The sequence below is a fragment of the Papaver somniferum genome, unplaced genomic scaffold (assembly GCF_003573695.1).
Source record: "Papaver somniferum cultivar HN1 unplaced genomic scaffold, ASM357369v1 unplaced-scaffold_117, whole genome shotgun sequence".
NCBI classification, from domain to species: Eukaryota; Viridiplantae; Streptophyta; class Magnoliopsida; order Ranunculales; family Papaveraceae; genus Papaver; species Papaver somniferum.
Genome location: NW_020620714.1, coordinates 3,844,391 through 3,868,980, shown reverse-complemented (window position 1 = coordinate 3,868,980; position 24,590 = coordinate 3,844,391). Strand labels below are relative to the sequence as shown.

General features: G+C 38.2%; 3 protein-coding genes across 3 annotated transcripts; 1 reads left to right on the top strand and 2 right to left on the bottom strand.

The window, feature by feature from the left end:
• Window positions 1-60: 60 nt before the first annotated feature.
• LOC113330025 lies at window positions 61-3,074 on the bottom strand. Its single transcript, XM_026576878.1, has one exon. The coding sequence runs from the start codon at window positions 2,244-2,246 to the stop codon at window positions 210-212; it is 2,037 nt and encodes a 678-aa protein (XP_026432663.1). The 5' UTR covers window positions 2,247-3,074; the 3' UTR covers window positions 61-209.
• A 161-nt stretch (window positions 3,075-3,235) lies between these two features.
• On the bottom strand, window positions 3,236-7,373 carry LOC113330027 (cationic amino acid transporter 9, chloroplastic-like). Its single transcript, XM_026576880.1, has 8 exons — window positions 7,107-7,373; window positions 6,019-6,431; window positions 5,634-5,810; window positions 5,272-5,496; window positions 5,011-5,187; window positions 4,574-4,810; window positions 3,703-3,792; window positions 3,236-3,546 (listed from the first exon to the last, which is right to left on the bottom strand). Exons 1-8 carry the CDS (start codon window positions 7,348-7,350, stop codon window positions 3,406-3,408), a joined length of 1,704 nt encoding a protein of 567 aa, XP_026432665.1. The 5' UTR covers window positions 7,351-7,373; the 3' UTR covers window positions 3,236-3,405.
• Window positions 7,374-10,978: 3,605 nt separating this feature from the next.
• Window positions 10,979-24,292, top strand: LOC113329646 (zinc finger CCCH domain-containing protein 13-like). The gene is made up of 2 exons (XM_026576499.1): window positions 10,979-11,233; window positions 23,801-24,292. The coding sequence occupies exons 1-2, from the start codon at window positions 10,979-10,981 to the stop codon at window positions 24,290-24,292; spliced, it is 747 nt and encodes a 248-aa protein (XP_026432284.1).
• The last annotated feature ends 298 nt before the right edge of the window (window positions 24,293-24,590 follow it).

The following is a 24,590-nucleotide window of genomic DNA, read 5'->3' as shown; positions in this document are numbered from 1 at the left end:
CAAGACCTGCATTCTGCTCAGTTGAAAAATCAGAACAAGCGCCGAACAAAGAAACAGCAGTTCATATAAAGACACTTTCATTTCCATATAGATATAATCTGTATTAACACTACGCTGTAAATGAAAAACTTAAGACATCTCCCAAAGTCAGAAACAACATAAGAAAAAGAACATTCGAGTTACATGTAAAAGAAGAAGAAACTTCGATGTTACCGTGTTGAGGTTCTCATAACACTCTTCTTCCCACTGGTTCTCTTAATCGAGTCTATTCTCTGAAGTCTAATCTGCTCTCTAAACTTGGCTATGAATTCATCTGCCTTCTTATCAACCTCATTGGGATTGGGAGGACTAGCTTCACTCACAGAATTGTGCATGATGGATTCTTCAGCGTCAGAGTTCCCTTGACTTGCATTCGTTTCGAAATCAGTTCCTTCTTCGTCAGAGTCTGCGAGTACATGCTCAAAAATCTGTTTCTTCTTTTCTTCCTTTGGATACTTAGAAAATATTGGTGGCTTTGGAGGACTAACTTCTCTTCGAGTTTTTTCATCGTAGAAGGAATTCCTTTCAAATACTTCTGCCTTGCTGCCTCCTCCGTGCACTGGTTCAACATCTCTTGTTCGTTCGTATTCATGTATCTGGTCATTCGATCTAACAGTTCGAACGGATTTTCCCAGCAATGAAGATGACCCGTCGAAACTGTTGTGTCTGGATTTTGCTTCAGGTTTCGCAGAATCCCTCACCGAAGAACTCACATTCATTCGACTTGGTGGTAAACCCTCCCTCTTGCTCCTGCTAAAATCTTTCAATTCATTTTGGAAACTTCTGGCAGAATTATAACCCTCCTCACCAAATGTCATAGTTGATGTAGTCTGATCAGCATTTGACCTATAACTTGGCACCATTGGCGGAGATTTGTGAAGCATTGGCGGAGGAGGCGGTGGAGGTGGAGGAGGAGAAGATTTGTAATAACCCCTCCTCTTGCCCGAATCTTCGGAATTCTTAGCTTGAACCTCTGACGAAAAAGACGGTGCAGGAGAAAGCTTCCTTGGCGAGGGAGATGTTGAATTAGGCCGAGATGACCATGGTATTGTGGACGGACGAACAAAGGAATTAACTCTGTCAACTTCAGATTCTCCAACCGATGGAGGAAGAACAGTATATGAAGGTGGAGTACCGCCACCACCACCGCTGCTGCCGCCGCCTCCACCACCACCCACATCGTCCTTCAACTCGAATCGACCGGACCTTGATCTCCATGGAATCGGAGACGGAAGCACTACATTTTCTTTCAATTTCTCCTCCAAAACAGAAGGATCTAAACCTCCCATTTTCTCACCACTTCTAGTTCTACCAAGACTATTTTGAGAAGGAATTTTTACACCTGAACCCGACCTACTAAGCGACCCGGACGACAATCCACTGGATTGGCGAACTGGTTTAGTTTCATCTACCTTGGGAACTTGAGATCTCAAGCTCCTTACAGGCAATAGCAAAGGTTTATGACTACTTTTTTCATTACTGCTAAAATTACTACTACTAATGGTTCTATTATGTTCATCAAGAAGAGAACCGGTTTCTGCCACTACAACAGTTGAATTACCACGACAATACTGAGAATTCCATGTCTGGATCTTGTTTTCATCAGAGCCAGAAGAAGATGGGTTATCTATTTCATCATCAAAAACAGACGAAACTTGAAGAATTCTAGACATATAAGATTGAGTACTATCGAATTTTGAATTATTTTCTTTCTCATTTTCTACGTTTCTTCGACTAAATAAACCGTAAGACACGGCTATACCAACAAAAAGCAGATGTACAAGCTCCCAACTTCTAGTTAATATGGTCTGGTTTACAAATTCAGGGGCTTGAGATGGAAAAAGTGGTAGTAAAACAAGTAAAATTCCAACTAGAACAGATTTAGATAGAAAATATGAGAAGAACTTACTCGGCGGGTTTGGCTTAGTTTGTGGTTTTGCAGTATCTACATCTGAAACCAACCTCTGATGAGGATGAGGATGGGCATACGGAGATTCTGCATGATCTGCCATTGGAGTTGCAAAAACAAATAGCTGTTTTTTGCAAATTCTACTTGTGCTAGAGAAACGAAAAGCTATATGGAATGAAATGGAAATGGGAAATGAAGAAGAAGAGGAATGAGGGAGACAATGTGAAGACTTGAACACGAAGGAAAATCTAAAAGAAAGTAAAGAAGAGAAAGTTTGTGAAGAAGGGTGAGAGCACATTTCAAGCTTTCTTTTGGTTCTTTCTTTTCCACTTTATTTTTTTTCTGTTAAAATGACTACACTCTCCTTATCTTTTCGTAATATACCTACGATGTTTATTACTTTCAGTTGCACAATCCTTGGCCTAGACTAAAATGGCATAAGCGACACATCTTGATCTACGTGGCGTTTTCTGATCAAACTAAATTCTAGGTGCAAAAATTTAATGATGTTAGGTATCTGTAGTTGTTACAGCTAAGTTTCTGCTTCTTCTGTTTAGTTGTTCATTCATCGGTCGTTAACAAAGTCTGTCACAGGCTGTTAGCTATTAATTTCTAAATGCTTTTCTACAATGCACATTGCCTAAATCAACAAAATATGTGCAACATCAAAAAAAAAAAAAAACTTTTCCGAAAGTAGGACAGAATGGGTATTATGCTGAAAGAAAAGGACAGGAAACCAAATTGGTATAAAGCAAAGAAAATGAAGAGATTCTTCTTTTGTTTATCATCTTGTTTTGTGCAAATTCTGCTTGGAATGAACGCTTTTCTTTTTTTCTAAGGTTTTTGGTTGATTCTTTCAGCAGATGATGTGCTTGAGACCCACGCAGTACCTATGTGGATGGAATTGGACCAGAAAGATCGGATAGAAGAAAGAGAAGCAAAATCTAGACATCCTGTAGTGATGTGTGATTGTGCAGTGACTCAAACTAAGTGGGAGACAAATATATTGTGGGTCCCAGGGACGGCGCACGTCCGCCTGAAAAGCTTACCACTTTCTGCAACTTGACTGCTACATTGTTACATTTTAAGGTTTTATTCTTCATTGTTCAAATTTAACTTGAGCTGGAAGCAGAATTCAATCAGAAGACATCTGGAAAGAAAAAAGAATGACGTAGGACCGAAAGTGTGAAACTGTTTATAGTAGTATGAAAGACTGAAAGGGGGAGTACTGAGTCTAGCTATGATCTTCCTACTGAGAATAAAATCGTTAAAGTGAATTCAAAGTCAGTTTCAAAAAGAATTTTACATTACGGAAATCATACATTTCTGATACAACAACAATTATGATTTATATCCATTTCAGGAAACAATGAAGGGTACGTGTTTATGAGTTTGATGGTACAGTAATGTTACACACATAAATGTTCTATGAAAGAATCGGGAACTATTTCACTGTTTTAAGATTCTTCTGTAGCTGTTCTATGGTAAACTATTGTTTGATTCGAAGTTGGGTCAGCGTGAAATTGTCCATAAAATGCATAAACAAGAACTGCAATGATGCTTATCACAACAAATCTCACCCATGCTTCTTCGTGTAGCTGCAAAAATAACGATTACGGGTTTTAAGTCTGACGAATATTTTCTACTTTTTTCTATTTTAAGTTTGAAGCGTTATTTAGATTCTTTGTTTTTGTCGGATCAAAAGTAAATTGATTGCAATTAGAATTTATTGAGGGGATTGTTGAGAAGCAAACCTGAGCAAACAAGAAAATGTTTACGAAAATACTAGCGGCTGGTAAAATTGGAACTGCAGGGCAAGAAAATCCTGATGGTTCTGTGTACACCTGAAAAAGTTTATATCAATAGATGTGATTAGATTAAAAGCATAAGAAAAGTTAGATGTGGACCGTACTTTCGAAGCAAAAGAGGAGAACCAAATTATATTAAAACGGTTTTGTTATATCCATTCATAAATCAGACTCACTTCGACGTAGACCATACTTTCAAAGCAAAAAGGAGAACGAAATTATATTATAACGGTTTTTTTATCCATTCCTAGGTCAGACTCAAGAGATGACAAATCATGATAGTAAAAGACATAGCTTGTATGCAAAATTGATTCCCAACCGTCTATGTGGGAATCTTTTTTTTACAACGGCGCATTAGTCATAGTGGGTTGGTATTCTTCTTTATGCTTTTAATTTTAGTGGTCAGAAATGCAAATTACAAACAAATCGCCCCACATTCAATGAATTACTATTTAAAAGAGAATCATGGACTTTAAGGCGGGTCCGAACAGACTTATCTCCCTTCTACCAACCCCTCGCTTTCTTTTTGATCTTAGTTTATCTCGTAACCTCTCATTTCTTGCTCACCCCAGCCCGATACCTATCAGTTGGATGGTCAAAAAGGTGAAGATACTGTTTCGTTTTGATTTTTAGGATGCCTGATGTGTATGTAAAGTTAAGGAGCATCTCACATCTTCCTAGATATAGTGCTAAATGATAGAGGCCTAACTTGTGTCATATAAGGTATCCAGATATGTTTATTCTTTATTGTAACTAACAATATGCACTGGGCTTTTATTTATTTAAAGAGGTACAGAGTCAGAAGAGATATACTTACTTGACGAAAATGAAGAGCACAGGCAGAGATTACAGCAACTACTGCAGCTACAATCATGAAAATAAATGATGCATTGAAACGGTAGCAAAGTCCAGCAGTAAACCCACTTAAGGCAACTACACCGAGGCAAATGATCCCTTCTTGTCGGCTTGAGATCCACTTTGTAGAAAATTGGCTTGATGCTTTTTCCTTCCAGCGAAGGGTCACAACACATGCTGAGACAACCGAATAACCCGTCTGTGAAAAAATTCAAACATGTCAATGTGAGCTGTATACAACAAATTTGCTCTCATGACAGTCAAGAACAATAATTTTGCTGATACTCCACTCAGCCTTGACCCAGTTGGCAACCTTTACATGTGACCCAAATACTGATTATGGGTCTTCAGTTACATAATCAAACAACTAAAGGGATTTACTGTTTACAGAAAGCATACCAAGGAGCCTACGGAGAGAATATGTGAGAGCATAGTCACGTTAAATAGCCCTGCCATGATAGCAGCAACAAGACCCACCCAAACCTGAGAATGAATAGGGGTATGGCGGGTTGGGTGCACTTTTGCAAATATTGAAGGTAGTAAGCCATCCCTTCCAAGTCCAAGATATAACCTAGACTGTTCAATAAAACTGACACGCCGTTAAGAAGATAGCATGTTGTAATCACTGAAATCGATCACTTAGCAGTGTCAAAGATTCACCTGAACATATAAACCAACTAGAAGTGTTGTAGTAAGTCCCGCAACAGCACCTATGCTGATTAAAACTGATACAAATTTCAAGCCTTTTGACGTAAAGGCTTCAGCCAATGGAGCATCTTCACCAAGAAGTTGGTAAGGTACCATTCCGGTAATTACTAAGCAGACACCGATATACAAAATTGCACATACAAGAAGGCTTCCAAGGATTCCTATTGGAAGATCCCTCTGAAAATAAGTTAAACACAATATGAAACCAATCAGAATAAATAAGGTGGGTGTATCCATTAAACAACAAGTAAGCCATATATAACTTACGGTGACTTAGATAGTAAGACCAGAAAGCTTCATTCCAGATGATATACCTGTGGTTTTTTGCACTCTTCTGCTGAATTAGCTACAGCGTCAAATCCAACATATGCGAAAAATACAACTGTTGATCCCGTAACAATAGCTTTAAAACCATTTGGAGCAAAAGGGGTCCAGTTAGATACATCAACTTCAAATGCTCCAGCAAAAATAACAATAAGGACAATGACTACCTGCAAGATAGATTGTGTAACATCAGCGTCGAGACAGGACCCAATTTCTCACTTCAGCTAATGAGAGGAGAAAATTGAAGATCAAGTAAATGTCAGTGACTAGGGGTAAAAGAACCAACAGGGTTAATAAGGAGAATCGAGAATGCAAAGATCAGTATCAAAACCAATAGAGAGATAAAAACTTTGAAGCATATCAAGAAGGATTCACCTTGGTAGCAGTCATAAAAGAGTTCACAGCCGAGGATTCTCCAACACCTCGACACAGAATAATTGTTAACAACACAAGGAGAATTGGAGCCAGCAAGTTGATTGATACAACTCCGCCAAAAAATTCTAGCCCCCCACTTCCAATCCAACTCGGAATAACCTCCTTGAAAAAGGGGAAGAGTTCTAGTACTGAAACTAGATAGCCTGCCAAACTTCTTGCTATACTAGCTGCTCCAATATGGTAGTCAAGCATCAACTGTGTAAATACAAGAAACGCAGTAAGCTCATTGAAAGCCACATATGTATACAAATACGCTCCACCCACGACAGCGGGCAATCGTGAAGCCAACTCAGCGTAACACAACGCATTAAGCACACATGCTCCTCCCGCAAATATAAAACTAATCGTAACACCTGCATTTTTAGAGGCAATAGACAGGTCAGAAATTAGTACCCCCAGTGCCTAAAACTTCAGACCGACAATGAAATCCGCAAAAATCCACTAGCAAATGTTACAATCAAACAGAAGTGGTAGAGTAACCCAAACCGCCATCGGGCTAAATACTCAAAACTTCATTTTAGTTGCCACATCAGAGGCAACAACAACTAAGACCAATTTCGTTAGGTTCTTCGAGTACTTTCAGGTTCTCAGACACAAGTTTCGCGGAATGGAGGAGCTAATATAGGCATGGGCAAATGCCCCCACACACTCAAAGGAAGCTGCTCCATTTTAGCTTAGCTGCTACATCAGTTGAGTCATGTTCCTCAAAATTTTAAGCCATAGGGTTTTTGTTGTACTGAAGCCAGCATAGGCAGTGGGGGAATCCCTATTATCTACTGGAACACCATTAATGCTCAATAATTGGTCAACCAACAAGAACAGATACACAGTAAAACCATATCTCAGATTCTCAGCCATTACACAAAACCCATGATTCAAATTGAAAAAAATTGAGATAAAATTCAATAAAGATTCAATCTTTTCAACAAATGGAACCCCAATTTTGACCAAAATTTCACAAAATTAATACATAAAAGAAGGAACCCTATTTGAGTAATAAGAAGAAGTAGAAGTAGTAACTAGCTTACCAGGTCCAGCATCACGAGCAACAGTACCAGTAACAACAAAGATACCAGCACCAATTGAAGCACCAATTCCAAGAAGTATAAGATCAAATAGACCAAGACGACGAATTAGACCTTCATTTGATGATGAAGAAGAAGAACCAGATGGAGGGAACCCATTAAGGGTTTTCACTCTTAGAGCAGAAGAAGAGAAATTTGAGAACCATGATTGGGATGATGATCCAGACTGGGTCCTTTGCCCTCCCATTTCTGAAAACACAGAGAATTGAATTTCAACAACCAAAACAGAAAAGAAGGACATATAAATTCGAATTGGGTCCCTACAGATCTTTTATTTTTCACAATATGTCATTTGACTGACGGTAGACTGACGTTAACCTGTTTGATCTGTTAGTTTGATATTGTTTTCTCTACATTTTTGATGTAACATCTTTTGATCTACCATCATCACAATTCGTTGTTTTCAGATACGAGTAGCACACAATCAAAGTCTTTTCGGTTTTCTCTTCACACCGTGATCTTTTTCGAATTTAATTTTGTCATAGGACTTCTTCGAAGAAACTGCTTGTTGGTGATGGTGAGATTCATGTAAGACGAGTTATTTTAATGATCAGTCGACTGGCAAATTCACTTGTAAAACAAGAATCAGGGAACACATGACCTCGTAAATTGGAAATAATACAAAGATTTTCTTTCTTTACGAATACAATGTACCAAGCACCTTCAGCTCATGTGAAAAACGTAACAAAACTTCATTATATGTGAAGCAAGAAACAAAAGGCAATCCACTTTTTTTTTCCGGCTTGCCTCTGGACTGAAGCTGGATTTTTGGCTCACCTTCGATCAAAATTGTTTCTTCTATGACAGGATCCAAAATCTGAGAAAATGTAAGTGCTAAAAATTACATTGAAGGAGGGGAAGCAAAAGGTAGAGAAAATGTAAGTGCAAGAAGTTACAACTTTGGTTTGCTTATGTAGGGGTTAAATATCGCACCCTTAGGTATCATGCGAAGGGATACTATCATAAGGGGGCGAACGTACTCGCACGTATATACTAGGATAGTTACGGCACGGGCTTTGATATGTTCTTGCTACCTGGTTTCACGTATGCATTTTAAATGAATCTAAATTTTGTACGCCCTACTATTCTAGAAAAAAGATACTATCAGTTTGGCTTGTTTTTAGGATAAAATGAAAAGTGATAATATCTCTTTTCAATTTCCAAAAAAAGAGTTACTATCAATTCAGCTTGCTTTTACGATAAAATGAAAAAAAAATGATATTATTTCTTTTTCGTTTCCAGAGATACTATCAGTTTATCTTGCTTTTTTTGGGATAAAATGAAAAGTGATACTATCTCTTTTCGATTTTCCAAAAAACGAAGGGAGTAACTTGTAACTGGTTTCACTTATGCATCTTAGAAGAAAATTTGTTGTTGTATCTTATCTAGCCCAACCAATCAAGGGCCTGTTAACTCTCGGTACCGTGTACATCCTACATGGGATCATAATTTTTTGGGGCAAGTATAATATGGATGTCGGTCTCTATGTCCACTACTCGGTAAAGTATTCCATATATCTTCACTGTTCCTTCCTGCATTTTACTAATGATAAGTTTCTAATGCACATTTTCGTAACAACCTAGCAAAAAACCTTCTAAGCTAATATTATACAATTATCTGCTTTATTTTGAGTATTGATTTTGAAGTCCAGTGGACTAAATTCTCCGCTAGTCCACCGGACGCCTCGAACAATTTTTTTTCATAGTCGTCCTCGACCTCCATCCAAGCCATAATATGTATATATTAAGTGACCGTTAGTGTTATACTTGAAGTCTATAATTCTAATGTGCTAACTGCAATATGGGGTACTTTTAGTTTAGGATTTTCTCTCAACTGATAATGTATTTTCTTGGCATATTAGACTATAGTGATCGGCATCCATGTACTAAACTCCGGAGCAACATATAGCACAGCAAGTGTGGCCGAACTTGTTTTCGAATTTCCATATTCTCACCGGTATACTGTATATTTCAGTCTCCTGCTAGCTAACTTTTTCTTTCTCTAACTCCATAATGTTTCTCCTTTGTGTATTTTTTGCTACATAAACGGATGATGTTTTTGCAACGTAACTTTCGCATAATGTCTCTGCACGGTAAACAGAACTTGTGATCTGATTTGATATTTTTTGAGCTAGAGATATTTAATTTTCTATAAGAATGTTATCCTAGTTTTTATTGATTTCAAATATAGTGTGATTTTCAAATTTCACAACCATTGCAGGTAGAAGAAAGCACACCATGCTTGCAAATCTGAAGTGAAATTTGTTATTTTTAAAATACATTTGGGTGCAAGGGGGAAATCTCAAGTAACATCAGGAGGACGTATAACCCTACAGACATCCCATTTACTCAAATTAGAAGAAAATACATCAACATCGAGTGTGCTTCTCTCCCATTGGCACAGTTTCGCAATTTTTTTTGTTGATGCAGAATGTCCCTGATGTTACTTGAAATTTCTCTCTTACTTGAGTCCGAACCAAACAAAGTGGGATAATCCTAAAGCACGGCTTGAAAAACAATACTTGGTGCCTGAGTAAAAGACGTAGAGCACAACAGTAGGTGTGGTCACCAAAGATAACAGTGGTGTAGTATTGTTCTAGTTTGTGAATGAGAAATATGAGAAACGAATGTGATCAGAAGGGAAACTATCGTAAGTTTTATATAAGCCAAACCTTAGGAGTTAGCTATCAATTATCATAAATGTAAATATTTTAGTAAATCTTGAGAATCTTTAATGGGTATGAATGATTTTTTTCTAGTGAATCTGTAACCGTTCTCATAATACATGGGAATCTGTAACGGTTTTAGCTACCAATTATCATAAATGTAAATATTTTAGTAAATCTTGGGAATCTTTAATGGGTATGAATGATTTTTAGCTATCAATTATCATAAATGTAAATATTTTAGTAAATCTTGGGAATCTTTAACGGGTATGAATGATTTTTGCTAGTGAATTTGTAACCGTTCTCATAATATTTGTAACCGTGCTCATAATACATGTGAATCTGTAACGGTTTTAGCATTAAAGTTGAATATTAACTCCAGAAGAAGAATTTTTTTTTTTAAATTGTGCGATCTCATCGTGGCCGTCCTTTATGTGCCTAAACTGTATATCTCAAAACACACATTAGTTGTTCCATCTTGACCGTCCTTTATGTGTCCAAACTGGTGAGAACCGTCGATACGGGAAAACACCATTGTCCCTTATAATATAGATTCCGGATGACGAGGCTGATGACGTCATAAGGTCACGAGTAAAGTGTGAATTCAGTGCGAAGTTCCACGAGCATGTGCGAGAAAATCCAAATGTAAGCGTGCGAGGACGTCTCTCGACAAACCCGGAAATAGGGGCTTTATTAGCTGTCCTCCACTATGTAAAACTCCTATATATAGGACCAACTACCACTGTGTTGAGAGAGAGAGAGAGATCTTTTTGAGAGTACAGATAGAACTTTAAGAAGGGTTTTACTTTACTTCTTTGTATTGATTTCTAAACTTAATAAAATCCTTCCAAGTGTTCTTCATGATGATTTCCTAGTTTATTGTATAGATTATCTAAGGGGTGTAGTAGTAGGATTTTCTGCTACCACATTTTGGCGCTAGAATACAGCTCGTGATTGGGATTATACCTGTTTGTGAAAGTTTTAAGTTGATTTTTTGAAAAACTTCGTATTGTCCTTTTTTTTGTGAAAGAGTTCGATTATTTTCTCAAAATTTCGACGTTTGGATTCACTCATTTAAAACTCAATTTTCATTTAGGAAGGAAGTTTTGGATTTGCATAAGCTTAGGGTTTGTTATTTCAGGAACACAAAATGGCGAGACGAACATCTGCAGGAGAAAATACAGCATCGATTAGGAGGAGTAGAAGAATTGCATGTAGAATAAGAGGCGAAATTGCAGAGACATCAAGAATGGGAGAGAGGAACAATAGACCTCAACCGATCAGATCTCAGATCCGACATGAACCAAGGGAGAACTACCAAAGAAATCTTGATGAAGTAAGTGTTCACACTACGGATACAGAAACCGCAGAAGAAAATGAAGAGGGAACACAGGAGGAAGGAGCAGTAGGATAAAATGAAGACAACATGAGAACTAAGGCAGGGATTGGCATAGTAAAGAAGAAGAGAAGAGGAACTACGTGCGAACTTGACGCGAAAAAATGATGAGCTTAGAGTGGAAAATCAACAATTATAAGAGTAAAGGTCACAATCACGATTGATGTGTTTTCAAAGTTGTTGTAGTAAAAAAAAATAGAGTTCGTTCAAGACTTGTGAAGGTTGTGCTTTTAGATTTAAATTTTAAAACTAAAGAAAATAAAGCAAATTAAAACTGATTATATTAGAGAGACCGGGGTTCAGGATTTCAGCATTCACCAAAATTCATGTAATTTAATGTTAATTTTTATCATGCAATTCTAGACAATATAACTCCAATCAAAAGAAATTGTGATTCTAATCATTTCCTAAATTAGATTTTCAAAACATCAATTGTTAATCGCAAGAATGAAGTATCAAAAGCCCTAAACTAAGCATACTTCATCAAGATAAAACACAACTAATTAATAAAAATCATTACTCAATTTTCATTCGGTGCAAATAATCATAAAAGAATTGCATAAATAAATTCAAATAAATTTTACCACATAAATTTTGGAAGAATGACTTCCTCCATCGCCCCGGAAGATTGGGTTTAGCTCATCATTGTGAAAACGCGCTCAAAAGTTGATTTCATTGCTCAAAGTGTTTACAAATGATGAATTGGAGAAAAACTATTAAAAATCGGGTGTTTGCAACGTTTTTAATTGTTGCAAAACACTGTTACATAAAACGATAAAAGCCAACTGTCGTTGTTCAGCTTCTACGACCCCCGCCTGTGTGTCGTTATCACTGTTGATAAACGACTGTCTTCGTGAGTCTGTTCTTCGTGTTCTTCAGTTCTGCAGCAGCAGAAATGGTGTTCTCTGCAACTTGATTTTTTCGGCTCTGTGATGCTCTGTAACTCTCCCAAACTCCCCAGCCCCTTTCTCTGATACCTCAAGACCCTTTTTATACTCCACAGCGACAGAAATCTTCGCTCATTACTCCGGAAAATCTTTCCATAGCTCGGCAGTAAATAAAAAATAATCTCGGACAGTTTTCTTTCCTTTCTCGCCTCTTCATGCGTCTGCAGCTGTATGATTCGTGAAAAATATCCTTGCTTAGATGGTGCACGCTTCTTCAGCATGCCAAATCAATCCAGGCACGGAGTAATCCTGTGAACATCTCTTTCCATGCACACGCTTCTCTGTTTCCTTCTCGCCGAGAATCCAGCCAATTTTAATCGATCAAATAACTAATGATAGTTTTGTTGGGACATATCACAACTACCCAACAAATTTCATCCCTTTAATCTACCCAGAACTCCTTCAAACTTCGATCGAAAATCACTCATTTATGTTCTTCATTTTCCCGCCAAAACCAGAATTTGAATGATGAGGATGGTGTCCCCCTAACCAAAACGGGTGCGCAAACAGCAGGAGCCCAACTAAGATGCCCCTTATAAATTGAGGTACCCCTTATCCAAAAGTGATATTCCGAATAACACGTGTCCTCCGGGTGCTTTAGACAACTTTTCGAGCTGATTTTTCCAAAAATATTTATTTCCAAAAAAATACCTACACAAAAAAAAAAAACCATAATAAGTACGAAAACGAGTACTAACAATACGAAATATTTAGGACAAATTAGACACATAATTGCGTCTATCAAATACCCCCAAACTTATTATTTGCTAGTCCTCGAGCAAAACTAATCTAGAAAATAAAAAAGACTACACTTAGCACGTGCAGCAAGCCGTTAAACCACCAGGTGGCCCTAGTGGCAGAGTGTTGTCTCCGGAGGGTTTACCAGAGGTGTACCCCCACAAAACCATTACTCCAGACCCTAGCTATCTACGCATAACCTTGGAAGGCACTAAAGAATCTCCTTGGTTGGCATACTCTCATTGACTATAGGAGGAAGTACCCTGATGCGAAATTCCAATTGTTGTACACGAGTTTGCACTCAGCATACTAAAATTCATATATAAGTGACAGAGCTCTACTCAGATAGTTTCTGTACATCATAACCGGAGTCAACCAATCACATGGAAAGATTAAGAAGATGGATAAATAGATGGTTAAAAGTGAACGGTGTTTTCCATATCTGTCTGAAGGCCTCTGCCAAGGTGAACCTATCCTAATGGACTGAGATATCGGTCTGACTAATATCAACACAACTGGCATATACAAGGGGACTAGTGGTCGATAAACCTAACTCTAGGTCAACACAACTGGCATATACAAGGGCACCAGTGGTCGACTTTATTGAATTTATTCCAGATGGTCTAATAGTCTGGTCTCATTTTTTATTTTATTTTGGTATCTCAATCACTCTATTCCACCCTAGAAAAGGTAACAACTTGAATCATGTGCCCCACCAAATCACTTTAAAAAAATAAAAACAGAAGGATTAGGATTCAGCGAGATATGACGAAACTACCATGTTTTTTTTTAATTCTAACACATGAGCTCTGTGCTTTTATGAATAGACTCTTTAGATGTTTCCATCTAATCAGATTGGTTCCTCAACTCCTACAACCAAGATGTTCCCATCCACTTAGATTGGTTAGTGCCAACCTTAATAAGCATAAATTTCTGGGCTCTGGAGTTTATTTATTGCAACTAAAGGCTAACAAAAAGTTTCTTCCCCACCCCCAAACTTAAATCTAACATTGTCCTCAATGTTTCTAATGAAAGAGCAATACCAAACAGTAAAGTAACATGAGGAATTAGTAAAGAGAGAAGTCGGAAAGATAGTACCTGGGTGAAGAGAGAAATCAAAAACTAATATACAACATACAATCGCCTCGATGGTCAATCAAGGGTAAACAGGGTCCTCCAGAGGGACCTCCTCAATATCACCTGTATGAAAGGGTTCTAAAAAGGGTTTCAATCTCTGACCGTTAACCTTCGAAGAACTACTACCAGCCGGTGTCTCGATTTCAACAGCTCCATGAGGAAAGATAGTGCGAACAATAAAAGGACCCGTCCACCGAGAACGTAACTTCACAGGGAAAAGATGCAAGCGGGTATCATACATAAGAACTTTTTGACCTGGAGAAAACGACTTTCTTAAGATATTTCTATCATGCACAAGTTTCATTTTGTTCTTATACTCCTTAGCACTATCGTAAGCATCTCTACGAATCTCTTCCAACTCATTGAGCTGGAGTTTCCTATGGGCTCCTGTTATAGTTTTGAAAGTGGTAATAAAAGTTCGTTGCTCGGACTTGTAAAGATTTAAAAATGAAAATATATACACAATATTTGTCACAATGGACGAGAGGTACTGGGACTAGGATTCCGCCAATTTCATTTCTTAAGGTTCAAATAATAATTCTTTTATCAATAATAGCTCAAAAAATATATTAAATATATCGACTCTAATTTTTTTGCCAAGATTGATTCTCAAAACATTGATTGTAAGTCCTAAGCATAATGTATCAAAACACTTAAGCCAAGCATACATCATCAAATTAAATAACAACCAATTAATTCAAATCATATTTCAATTTTAAATTAATGCAAAAGTCATAAAAAAGAATTAAATGAAATTACCCCAAGTATGAAGTTTGGCCTCCTCCGTCGTCCCAGTGTTGGGTTTTAGCTCATCATGGTGTAATTCATCTCAAAATATATTATTATTGCTCAAAAAGTTGTTTACAAATGATAAAAATGAGTAAAACAATTGAACAGAAAAATCGCAACAGAAATAACTGTTGCAAAGGCGCTGTTCAGCTGTTACAAAATGAACGATAAATGATAACTGTTGTTGTACGAAGAACTACGACCCACGCGTGTGCGTCTTAGACACTGTTGATAAACGACTGCTTCTGCGAGTCCGTTCTTCGTGTTCTTCATCTTCATCAATGGCAGCAGCAGCAGCAGAGAGAAATCATGGTTCTCGATCTGCAGCGTTCCTTCTCTCCTCCCAACTCTCGACAGCCTCTCTAGTACTCCCAGGGAACATATTTATACACCTACAGCTCGTTGAATCTCCCTCAATTACTCCATATAATTCTCTTTAACTCGGCAGTAAAGAAAAATATTCTTGGGAATATTTTCTTTCCATTCTTGCTCTGGTACGCATAGATTTCCATCCTGGTCACTCTAGAAGTGCTTAAACACGACCCAAAACGTTTCTAGAGCCCTCATGCATGAGAAGAACACGCTCAAATCTTCTCCAATCCCGTGTCCAACCCGTGTTTCCCTGTTTTGCTTCCGTGAATTGTCCAGCTAATTATGGCCAAATTTGATCGAACTAAAAGCCCAAAACGTGTTCCTTAACCTATATCACATCTTCCTACCAAGTTTGAGCCATTGAATCGCACCACAACACCTTCATTTTGTCGATTGAAATTCTGCCAGTTGATGAACCAATTTTCCCGCCAAAAAGTTTATTTGAATTTGAGAAGAAGGTGCCCCTTATCCAGAGTGCTGGGGTGCGAATAGTAATTTGGGTGGAAATAGTAATTTTGGGGTGGAAATGATAATTTTTCTGGGATCCTCCGGTACATTTCTGGGACGTTTCCGGTGCATTTCTGGGGTGCCTTTCAGTGCATTTCTCCGGGGTGTAAAACATTACTTATTGAGCAACTCTTTCTACACAAGGGGTATTTCTCCAAAAACACCTAAACAAACATAAAAACACCACAATAAGCAAAAATGGGTACTAACAAAATACACAAAAGAGATGAAAATAGACACATAAATGCGTCTATCAGCTCCTGCCTTGTCGAGTGAAAAATTTAGCTGTTTAACAGCCCAATAAGCTCTATGTTCTAACTCAACAGGTAAGTGACATGACTTTCCATAAACAAGCCGATAAGGCGACATTCCAATGAGGGTCTTAAACGAAGTACGGTAAGCCCATAAGGCATCAGTAAGCCTATACGACCAGTCTTTCCGATTAGGACTAACTGTTTTCTCTAATATACGTTTTATCTCCCTATTGGAAACTTCTACCTGACCACTAGTCTGTGGATGATACGGGGTAGCTACCTTATGTGTAATACCATATTTCTTCATCAAAAGCCTAAAAGGTCCATTACAAAAGTGCGACCCTCCATCACTAATTATAGCTCGCGGTGTACCAAAACGTGTAAGTATATTATTTTTCAAGAACTCAATCACAACCCTATGGCCATTTGTTTTACACGCAGCCGTCTCAATCCACTTAGATACATAGTCTACAGCGACAAGGATGTATAAGTTACCAAAAGAATTAGGAAACAGACCCATAAAGTCAATACCCCACACATCAAAGACCTCAACAACTAAAATAGGGTTCAAGGGCATCATGTTCCTACGAGATATGTTCCTAATTTCTGGCAACGTTCACAAGTCGCACAGTAACTGTGGGAGTCTTTAAACAACGAAGGCCAATAGAATCCACACTGCAATATCTTAGCAGCAGTTTTCTTAGCACTAAAGTGACCCCCACAAGCATGATCATGACAAAAGGAAATAATACTGGACTGGTCACTCTCAGGTATACATCTCATAATAATCTGGTCTGGACAATACTTAAACAAATAAGGATCATCCCAAAAGAAGTGCTTAGCCTCAGCTAAAAACCTAGAACGATCTTGTTTACCCCACTGTTGGGGCATTCGACCAGTAACAAGATAGTTCACTATATTTGCATACCAAGGTAATCGGGTAACAAAGAACAATTGTTCATCAGGAAAGCTATCACTTTTAGGAAGGGAATCATCAGGGGAACTAACAACTAGCCTAGACAAGTGGTCTGCTACAACATTTTCGGCACCCTTTTTGTCTCTAATGTCTGGAAAAAACTCTTGCAACAAAAGGATCCACCTAATCAATCTAGGTTTTGTATCCTTCTTAGACAAAAGATATTTCAAAGCAGCATGATCAGTATATATGATGATCTTAGAACCTAAGAGATAGGGTCTAAACTTGTCTAAGGCAAACACAATGGCTAACAGTTCCTTCTCAGTAGTGGTATAGTTCAACTGGGCATCATTCAGAGTTTTGCTAGCATAGTAAATCACATGAAGTAATTTTTTTCTCGCTGACCTAGCACAACACCAATAGCATAATCTGAGCATCACACATGATCTCAAAGGGTAGGTTCCAGTTGGGTGCCTGGACTACTATGGGGGGTGGTAATTCTTAAGCTTCTCAAAAGCCTCTAAACAAGCATCATCAAAGACAAACTTAACATCTTTTGCAAGCAAATTGCAAAGAGGTCTAGAAATTAAGCTAAAATCCTTAATGAATCGACGAGATAAAAACCTGCATGCCCTAAGAATGACCTAATATCTCTTACGGTTTTTGGGACCTGTAAAGTAATAAGGTCAACTTTGGCTTTATCTACCTCTATACCCTTAGAAGATACGATATGCCCTAAAACAATTCCTGAACGAACCATGAAGTGACATTTCTCCCAATTAAGCACTAAATTCTTTTCCTTACACCTAGTCAACACTAGTGACAAATGATGCAAGCACTCATCGAAAGACGAACCAAACACTGAAAAATCATCCATAAAGACTCTAAGAACCGTTCTACCATGTCAGAAAATATGCTCATCATGCAACGCTGAAAAGTCGCAGGGGCATTACAAAGCCCGAAAGGCATGCGTCTATACGCAAAGGTACCAAAGGGACAGGTAAAAGTGGTTTTCTCCTGGTCTTCTGGGGCAATAACGATCTGATTATATCCAGATAGCCATCTAAAAAGCAGTAGTGTACATATGTCCTAGTCCAGCTAATCTCTCTAGCATCTGGTCGATGAAGGGAAGGGGAAAGTGGTCCTTCCTAGTGACCTTGTTCAATTTCCTATAGTCAATACAAACACGCCAACCCGTGGTCACTCGGGTCGGGATTAACTCATTGTTATCATTCTGGACTACAGTAATACCGGATTTCTTGGGAACAACCTTAACGGGGCTGACCCACTTACTGTCTTAAATGGGGTAGATAATGCCTGCATCTAACAACTTAAGGACCTCGTTTCGAACTACCTCTTTCATATTAGGGTTTAGTCGACATTGCATCTCCCTAGAAGGTTTGGTATAACTCTCTAAATAGATCTGATGCATACAAATAGTGGGACTTATACCCTTAATGTCAGCTATGGTCCACCCTAAAGCTTCCTTGTTGTTTTGAAGGACGGTTACTAGCCTACTTTCCTGGTTACTATCCAAGACAGAAGAAATAATCACAGGTAAAGTCTTAGACGAGCCTAAAAACCTATATTTCAGGGAATCTGGCAATGGTTTTAGGTCCAACTTAGGAGGCTCTTCTAACGAAGAAACTAGGGTAGACTTAGAAACTGGTAGTGGTTCGAACTTAGGTTTTCATTCATTACTAGTATCTAACAAAGTGGTTGAATCTAACAAATCATTCACCTCATTAATCACATTATCATCATCAAAATCAATCCCAAAGTGAGCTAGGCATTTCTCTAATGGATCTTTTAACAAAGTGTTTGGTAATGACTCCTCGACTAATGTTCCTATCATGTTCACCTCTTCTATGTTCGAGTCATCTAGTTCAGAGGGTAGATTACTAATATTAAAAATGTTCAGCTCAATATTTATATTACCAAAAGACAATTTCATAATACCATTTCGACAGTTAATGATCGCATTGGATGTAGCTAAAAACGGGTGACCTAAAATTACCGGTATCTGGTTCTCTGGGTCAGGGACAGGTTGGGTATCTAGGATAACAAAATCCACTGGATAAATAAACTTGTCAACCTCTATGAGAACATCCTCGATCACACCACGAGGAATTTTAACGGACTTATCAGCTAACTGAAGTGTCATCTGGGTAGGTTTCATCTCACCGAGTCCTAGCTTAAGGTACACATGATATGGCAGTAAGTTCACACTAGCTCCTAAGTCAAGCAACGCTTTCTCAACACGGTATTTACCTATTGTGCAAGAAATGGTAGGGGACCCTGGGTCTTTATACTTAGGAGTAGTGGTATTCTGAATAATAGAACTCACGTGACTAGCTAAAAAGGCTTTCTTCTGGACATTAAGCTTTCGCTTTCGCGTACACATATCCTTGAGAAACTTGGCATAAGAGGGAATCTGCTTAATTGCATCTAGCAGTGGAAGGTTGATAGTTACCTGCTTAAAAACCTCCAATATATCATTAAAATTGGACTCCCTCTTAGTTGGAACTAGAAGCTGTGGGAATGGGGATCTAGGGACAAATCCGGGCTCAATATGACCCTCATTGGTCTATTTAGAGACTCTATCAGTCTCCTCAGTTTCTGGTTCAGAAGGGTGAACTACAACATGTTCACTATCAGTCATGGAAACCTTGTTGTCTATCACTCTACCACTCCTAAGGGTTTTAATAGCATTCACATGATCAGATGGTCTTTCACCTATTTCATTAATTCCTCTAGGGTTGGGTTGAGTCTGACTAGGAAACTTACCTCTTTCTCTTAAAGACTCATTTATCTGACTAACCTGGGTTTTCAACTCGGAAATAGCCTGAGAGTTAGCCTGACCTATTCTCTTATTTTCTTATAAACCTTGAGCAACATATTGCTGAAACTGCACAGTGTTACGAGTTAACAAAGCAAGAGACTCTTCTAAACTCATAATCTTCTTATCTGAAGGGTTCTGAAACTGTGCCAGAGCTGAAGGATTCTTAGTGTAGCCAAAACCTGGGAGAACCTGAGCATTACTAGACTGACCTTGATTCTGTCCCTTGGACCAAGAAAGGTTTGGATGGTTTCTCCAGCCAGGGTTATAGGTTTCTGAATATGGGTCAAACTTCTGTCGGTTATCAAACCTAGTGTTGTTATAAAGAGCATTGGATTTCTCTTCAACAGCATGGCCTTCCCAAAAACACTCATTTCTTCCACTACTACCACTAGAATGACCTCATTCTAAGGCTTCTAACCTTTTGGCTATAGCTGCTATTTTGGCATCTGACTCATGAGATCCTTCTACCCTATTGTTTTCTGGGGTTCCCTATTATTTTCCCATTGTTGGATCTTATCGGCGATTTCATTCAAAAATGTCATCGCTTCATCAACAGTTTTATTCTCAAACCCACCTGTGCATAAGGACTCAACCATGGTTGTTGTTGAATAATCTAAACCCTCGTAGAGGATACGAACTAACCTAACCTTCTCCAAACCATGATGAGGACATTGAGATATCAAGTCATTGAACCTTTCTAAGTACCTATATAAAGATTCTCCCTCTTGTTGGGCAAAAGTACATATTTGTGTACTAATAGACGATGTTTTATGCCTTGGGAAAAAATTATGTATAAAGGTAGAAGTAAGTTGGTCATAGGTTTCAATTGACTCAGAGTCCAAACTATACAGCCAAGATTTGGCTTTATCTTTTAAGGAAAAGGGGAATAACCTAAGTTTCAACGCATCATCACTTAGGTTTTTAATTTTCAGAGTACTACAAACTTCCTCAAATTCCCTAACATGAAAATAGGGGTTCTCATTCTCCTTCCCTAAAAACATTGGGAGCATCTGTAAAGTCCCAGGTTTTAGTTCATAATTTGCCTCGGTTTCATCTAACTTGATACAAGACGGACGAGAGGTCCTAGTTGGGTTTAACAAAGCTTTCAAATTTGCCATTTCTGGCACTACCAAAGGACTAGGGGTACTTTCCTCACGAAGAGACAGATTCTCAAAACTGAAGTTTCCAAAAACGGGGCTCTCAAAAGAAGAGTCTTCGATCTCCCCGCCTTCACAAGAAGAACTACTAGGTTTGTCACTAATCAAACGACCTAGAGTGTTTCTTTTCCAGGTACGTTTAAAAACTTCGGGCATACACTAGAAAAACAAAATCAAAAAGAAAAGTCCTAAAAATGAAGGGATGTTCTATGCAAACAAAAACAAGGATGACTCCACCACAGCAAACCTACTGATTTCTAGCAAACAAAAAGCATGATGGCTCCACTTAGATTGTTTCTAGACCATCTTCTAATCCTTCGAACGGGAATTCGTTACAATTTAAGCAAACCCCTCTAGAATCAATCCGAGTCAAAGTAAGTTGAATAGAGGCGAGGGAAGCTCGGTGGAGCTTTGATACCCAAGGCCTCACCGTATTACAAGGCGGCGCAGTCACGCATTCAACTTATAGAAACCGTCAAGAACTTCGAAGTATCCTTAAAAGAGTAACCAATATTTTTCGAATGAATTTCCTGTTAAGCTCTCTTTATAGTCAAAATTTTAGGCTTAGGTTCGCGTTTAGTGTCGTTTTCCTAAGGCGGGCAAGAAGAGAACGGTGATGAAATTCGAACCCTTATCTTGTATGGCCAGTCCTTTCCCTTTACTAGGAAATTAAAGAAGCCGTTTTCAAGTCCTCAACATATATGCATACGAAGGAAGACAGTAACTCGCTGACAGGGGATTCGCGAGTGTTTTGACAAACTTACCTCCCGTACCAGACGGGGGATGAACCTTTGTAGTCGACTCGGGCCACGACTCCTATGTCATGTACGAACTCGAGGGGCCGAGGTGATATCGTAATCACCGTCCTTCTCTGCAAACAGTTTATATTTGCCCTTCCGTAGGGTTTAAAAATAATGTCCCAAAATTTAAAGTCCAAAGTCCAAAAATATAAAGTGCAAAAGAAAAACAAAGTCTAAAAAAATAAAAATCTACAAAAATAAAAATGTCTTCTTTTTTTTTCTCTCTCTTTTTTTATATAAAAAAAATCTTCTTCTTTCGCTCCTTTCGCCTTTCCTTTTACTCCAGTCTTTAAGTATTCACCAAAAGCTTTGGCAAAATTTTCTTTCAGTCCAAATTCCAAAATCTGAAAGAAAAATACAAAAACCCAAAAACGTAAAGAAGAACAAATAAAATAAAAACCTAACAAAAAAAATCTAAAAACTCTAGCCTAAAAACAAGTCCGCGTCGGCGGCGCCAAAAATTGATGTGTTTTCAAAGTTGTTGCAGTAAAAAAAAAATAGAGTTCGTTCAAGACTTGTGAAGGTTGTGCTTTTAGATTTAAATTTTAAAACTAAAGAAAATAAAGCAAATTAAAACTGATTATATTAGAGAGACCGGGGTTCAGGATTTCACCATTCACCAAAATTCATGTAATTTAATGTTAATTTTTATCATGCAATTCTAGAAAATATAACTCCAATCAAAAGAAATTGTGATTCTAATTATTGCCTAAATTAGATTTTCAAAACATCAATTGTTAATCGCAAGAATGAAGTATCAAAAGCCCTAAACTAAGCATACTTCATCAAGAGAAAACACAACTAATTAATAAAAATCATTACTCAATTTTCATTCGGTGCAAATAATCATAAAAGAATTGCATAAATAAATTCAAATAAATTTTACCACATAACTTTTGGAAGAATGGCTTCCTCCATCGCCCCGGAAGATTGGGTTTAGCTCATCATTGTGAAAACGCGCTCAAAAGTTGATTTCATTGTTCAAAGTGTTTACAAATGATGAATTGGAGAAAAACTATTAAAAATCGGGTGTTTGCAACGTTTTTAATTGTTGCAAAACACTGTTACATAAAACAATAAAAGCCAACTGTCGCTGTTCAGCTTCTACGACCCATCTGTGTGTCGTTATCACTGTTGATAAACGACTGTCTTCGTGAGTCTAATTTTCGTGTTCTTCAGTTCTGCAGCAGCAGAAATGGTGTTCTCTACAACTCGATTTTTTCGGCTTTGTGATGCTATGTAACTCTCCCAAACTTCCCAGCCCCTTTCTCTGCTACCTCAAGACCCTTTTTATACTCCACAGCGACAGAAATCTTCGCTCATTATTCCGGAATATCTTTCCATAGCTCGGCAGTAAATAAAAAATAATCTCGGACAATTTTCTTTCCTTTCTCGCCTCTTCATGCGTCTGCAGCTTTATGATTCGTGAAAAATATCCTTGCTTATATGATGCACGCTTCTTCAGCATGCCAAATCAATCCAGGCACGGAGTAATCCTGTGAACATCTCTTTCCATGCACACGCTTCTCTGTTTCCTTCTCGCCGAGAATCCAGCCAATTTTAATCGATCAAATCACTCATGATAGTTTTGTTGGGACATATTACAACTACTCAACAAATTTCATCCCTTTAATCTACCCAGAACTCCTTCAAACTTCAATCGAAAATCACTCAGTTCTGTTCTTCATTTTCCCGCCAAAACCAGAATTTGAATGATGAGGATGGTGTCCCCCTAACCAAAAAGGGTGTGCAAATAGCAGGAGCCCAACTAAGATGCCCCTTATAAATTGAGGTACCCCTTATCCAAAAGTGAGAGTCCGAATCACGTGTCCTCCGGGTGCTTTAGACAACTTTTCGAGCTGATTTTTCCAAAAATATTTATTTCCAAATAAATACCTACACACGCACAACACACCATAATAAGTACGAAAACGGGTACTAACAATATGAAATATTGAGGACAAATTAGAAACATAAATGCGTCTATCAACGATCCAGAACAACACGTGCGAGCTCGAGATAGAGAACAAGCAGGAATACCACTAGGAGAAGTAGATCTGAGCACGAAGATAATACACAGGGACAATTTATGGAATAGTTTGGATGACAATTTTCAGGTGAATGAAAACTCGCAGGAGGAGCGCGAACGCCGTTGCATAGAAGATCGATATGTACAAGTGGGTGAGAATGAACCCAGGCGAGGACGTCGTAGAGAAGGAAGACCAGAGCGAAATGGAGAATACAACCGCACGAATGATGAATCAGAGCAAGATAATGACGCAGAAAAAGAAAGGATGATACTTTATGGAAGAGAGATGCTGAGACGGCAAAATGAGAGGGATAGAGCTGCACATGAGCACGCAAGAAATAAAAAGGAGAGGAAAAGAGAAAGAAGATCCAATGAAGAACGACAAGAACTAGAAGAAGCCATACGACAAAGCAGGCACGAAAACAGATTGAGGCAAGCCCGGTTGAAAATACCAAGGAAATATCAAGAAGAAGACATATTCCCAAATGGCAAAATTTTAAGAGAAATAGCAAACCTAAGAGAATTGGTAACAAAAGGGAGAGATGGAGGAAGGAGGCAGCTAGAAGAAGCAATAGAATAAGCAGCAAGAAAACCCTTCACGTGGCAAATACAATCAGTAACAATACCAAGAAAGTGCACGCTACCCACGTTTCCTAGCATCTTTGATGGATCTACATGTGCGATCCAACATATTAATACATACATCTTAGCTTTGTTACAATATGAGGATAACGACGCGGTCCTATGCAAGTATTTACCAGTGAGCCTCGCAGGAGAAACCTTGAAGTGGTTCGATGGACTGCCAGTAGGTTCAATAAGGTCATTCGAGCATTGGCAGAGTTTATTCTTGGGAAAATACATCAGCAGCAGTATGCTAA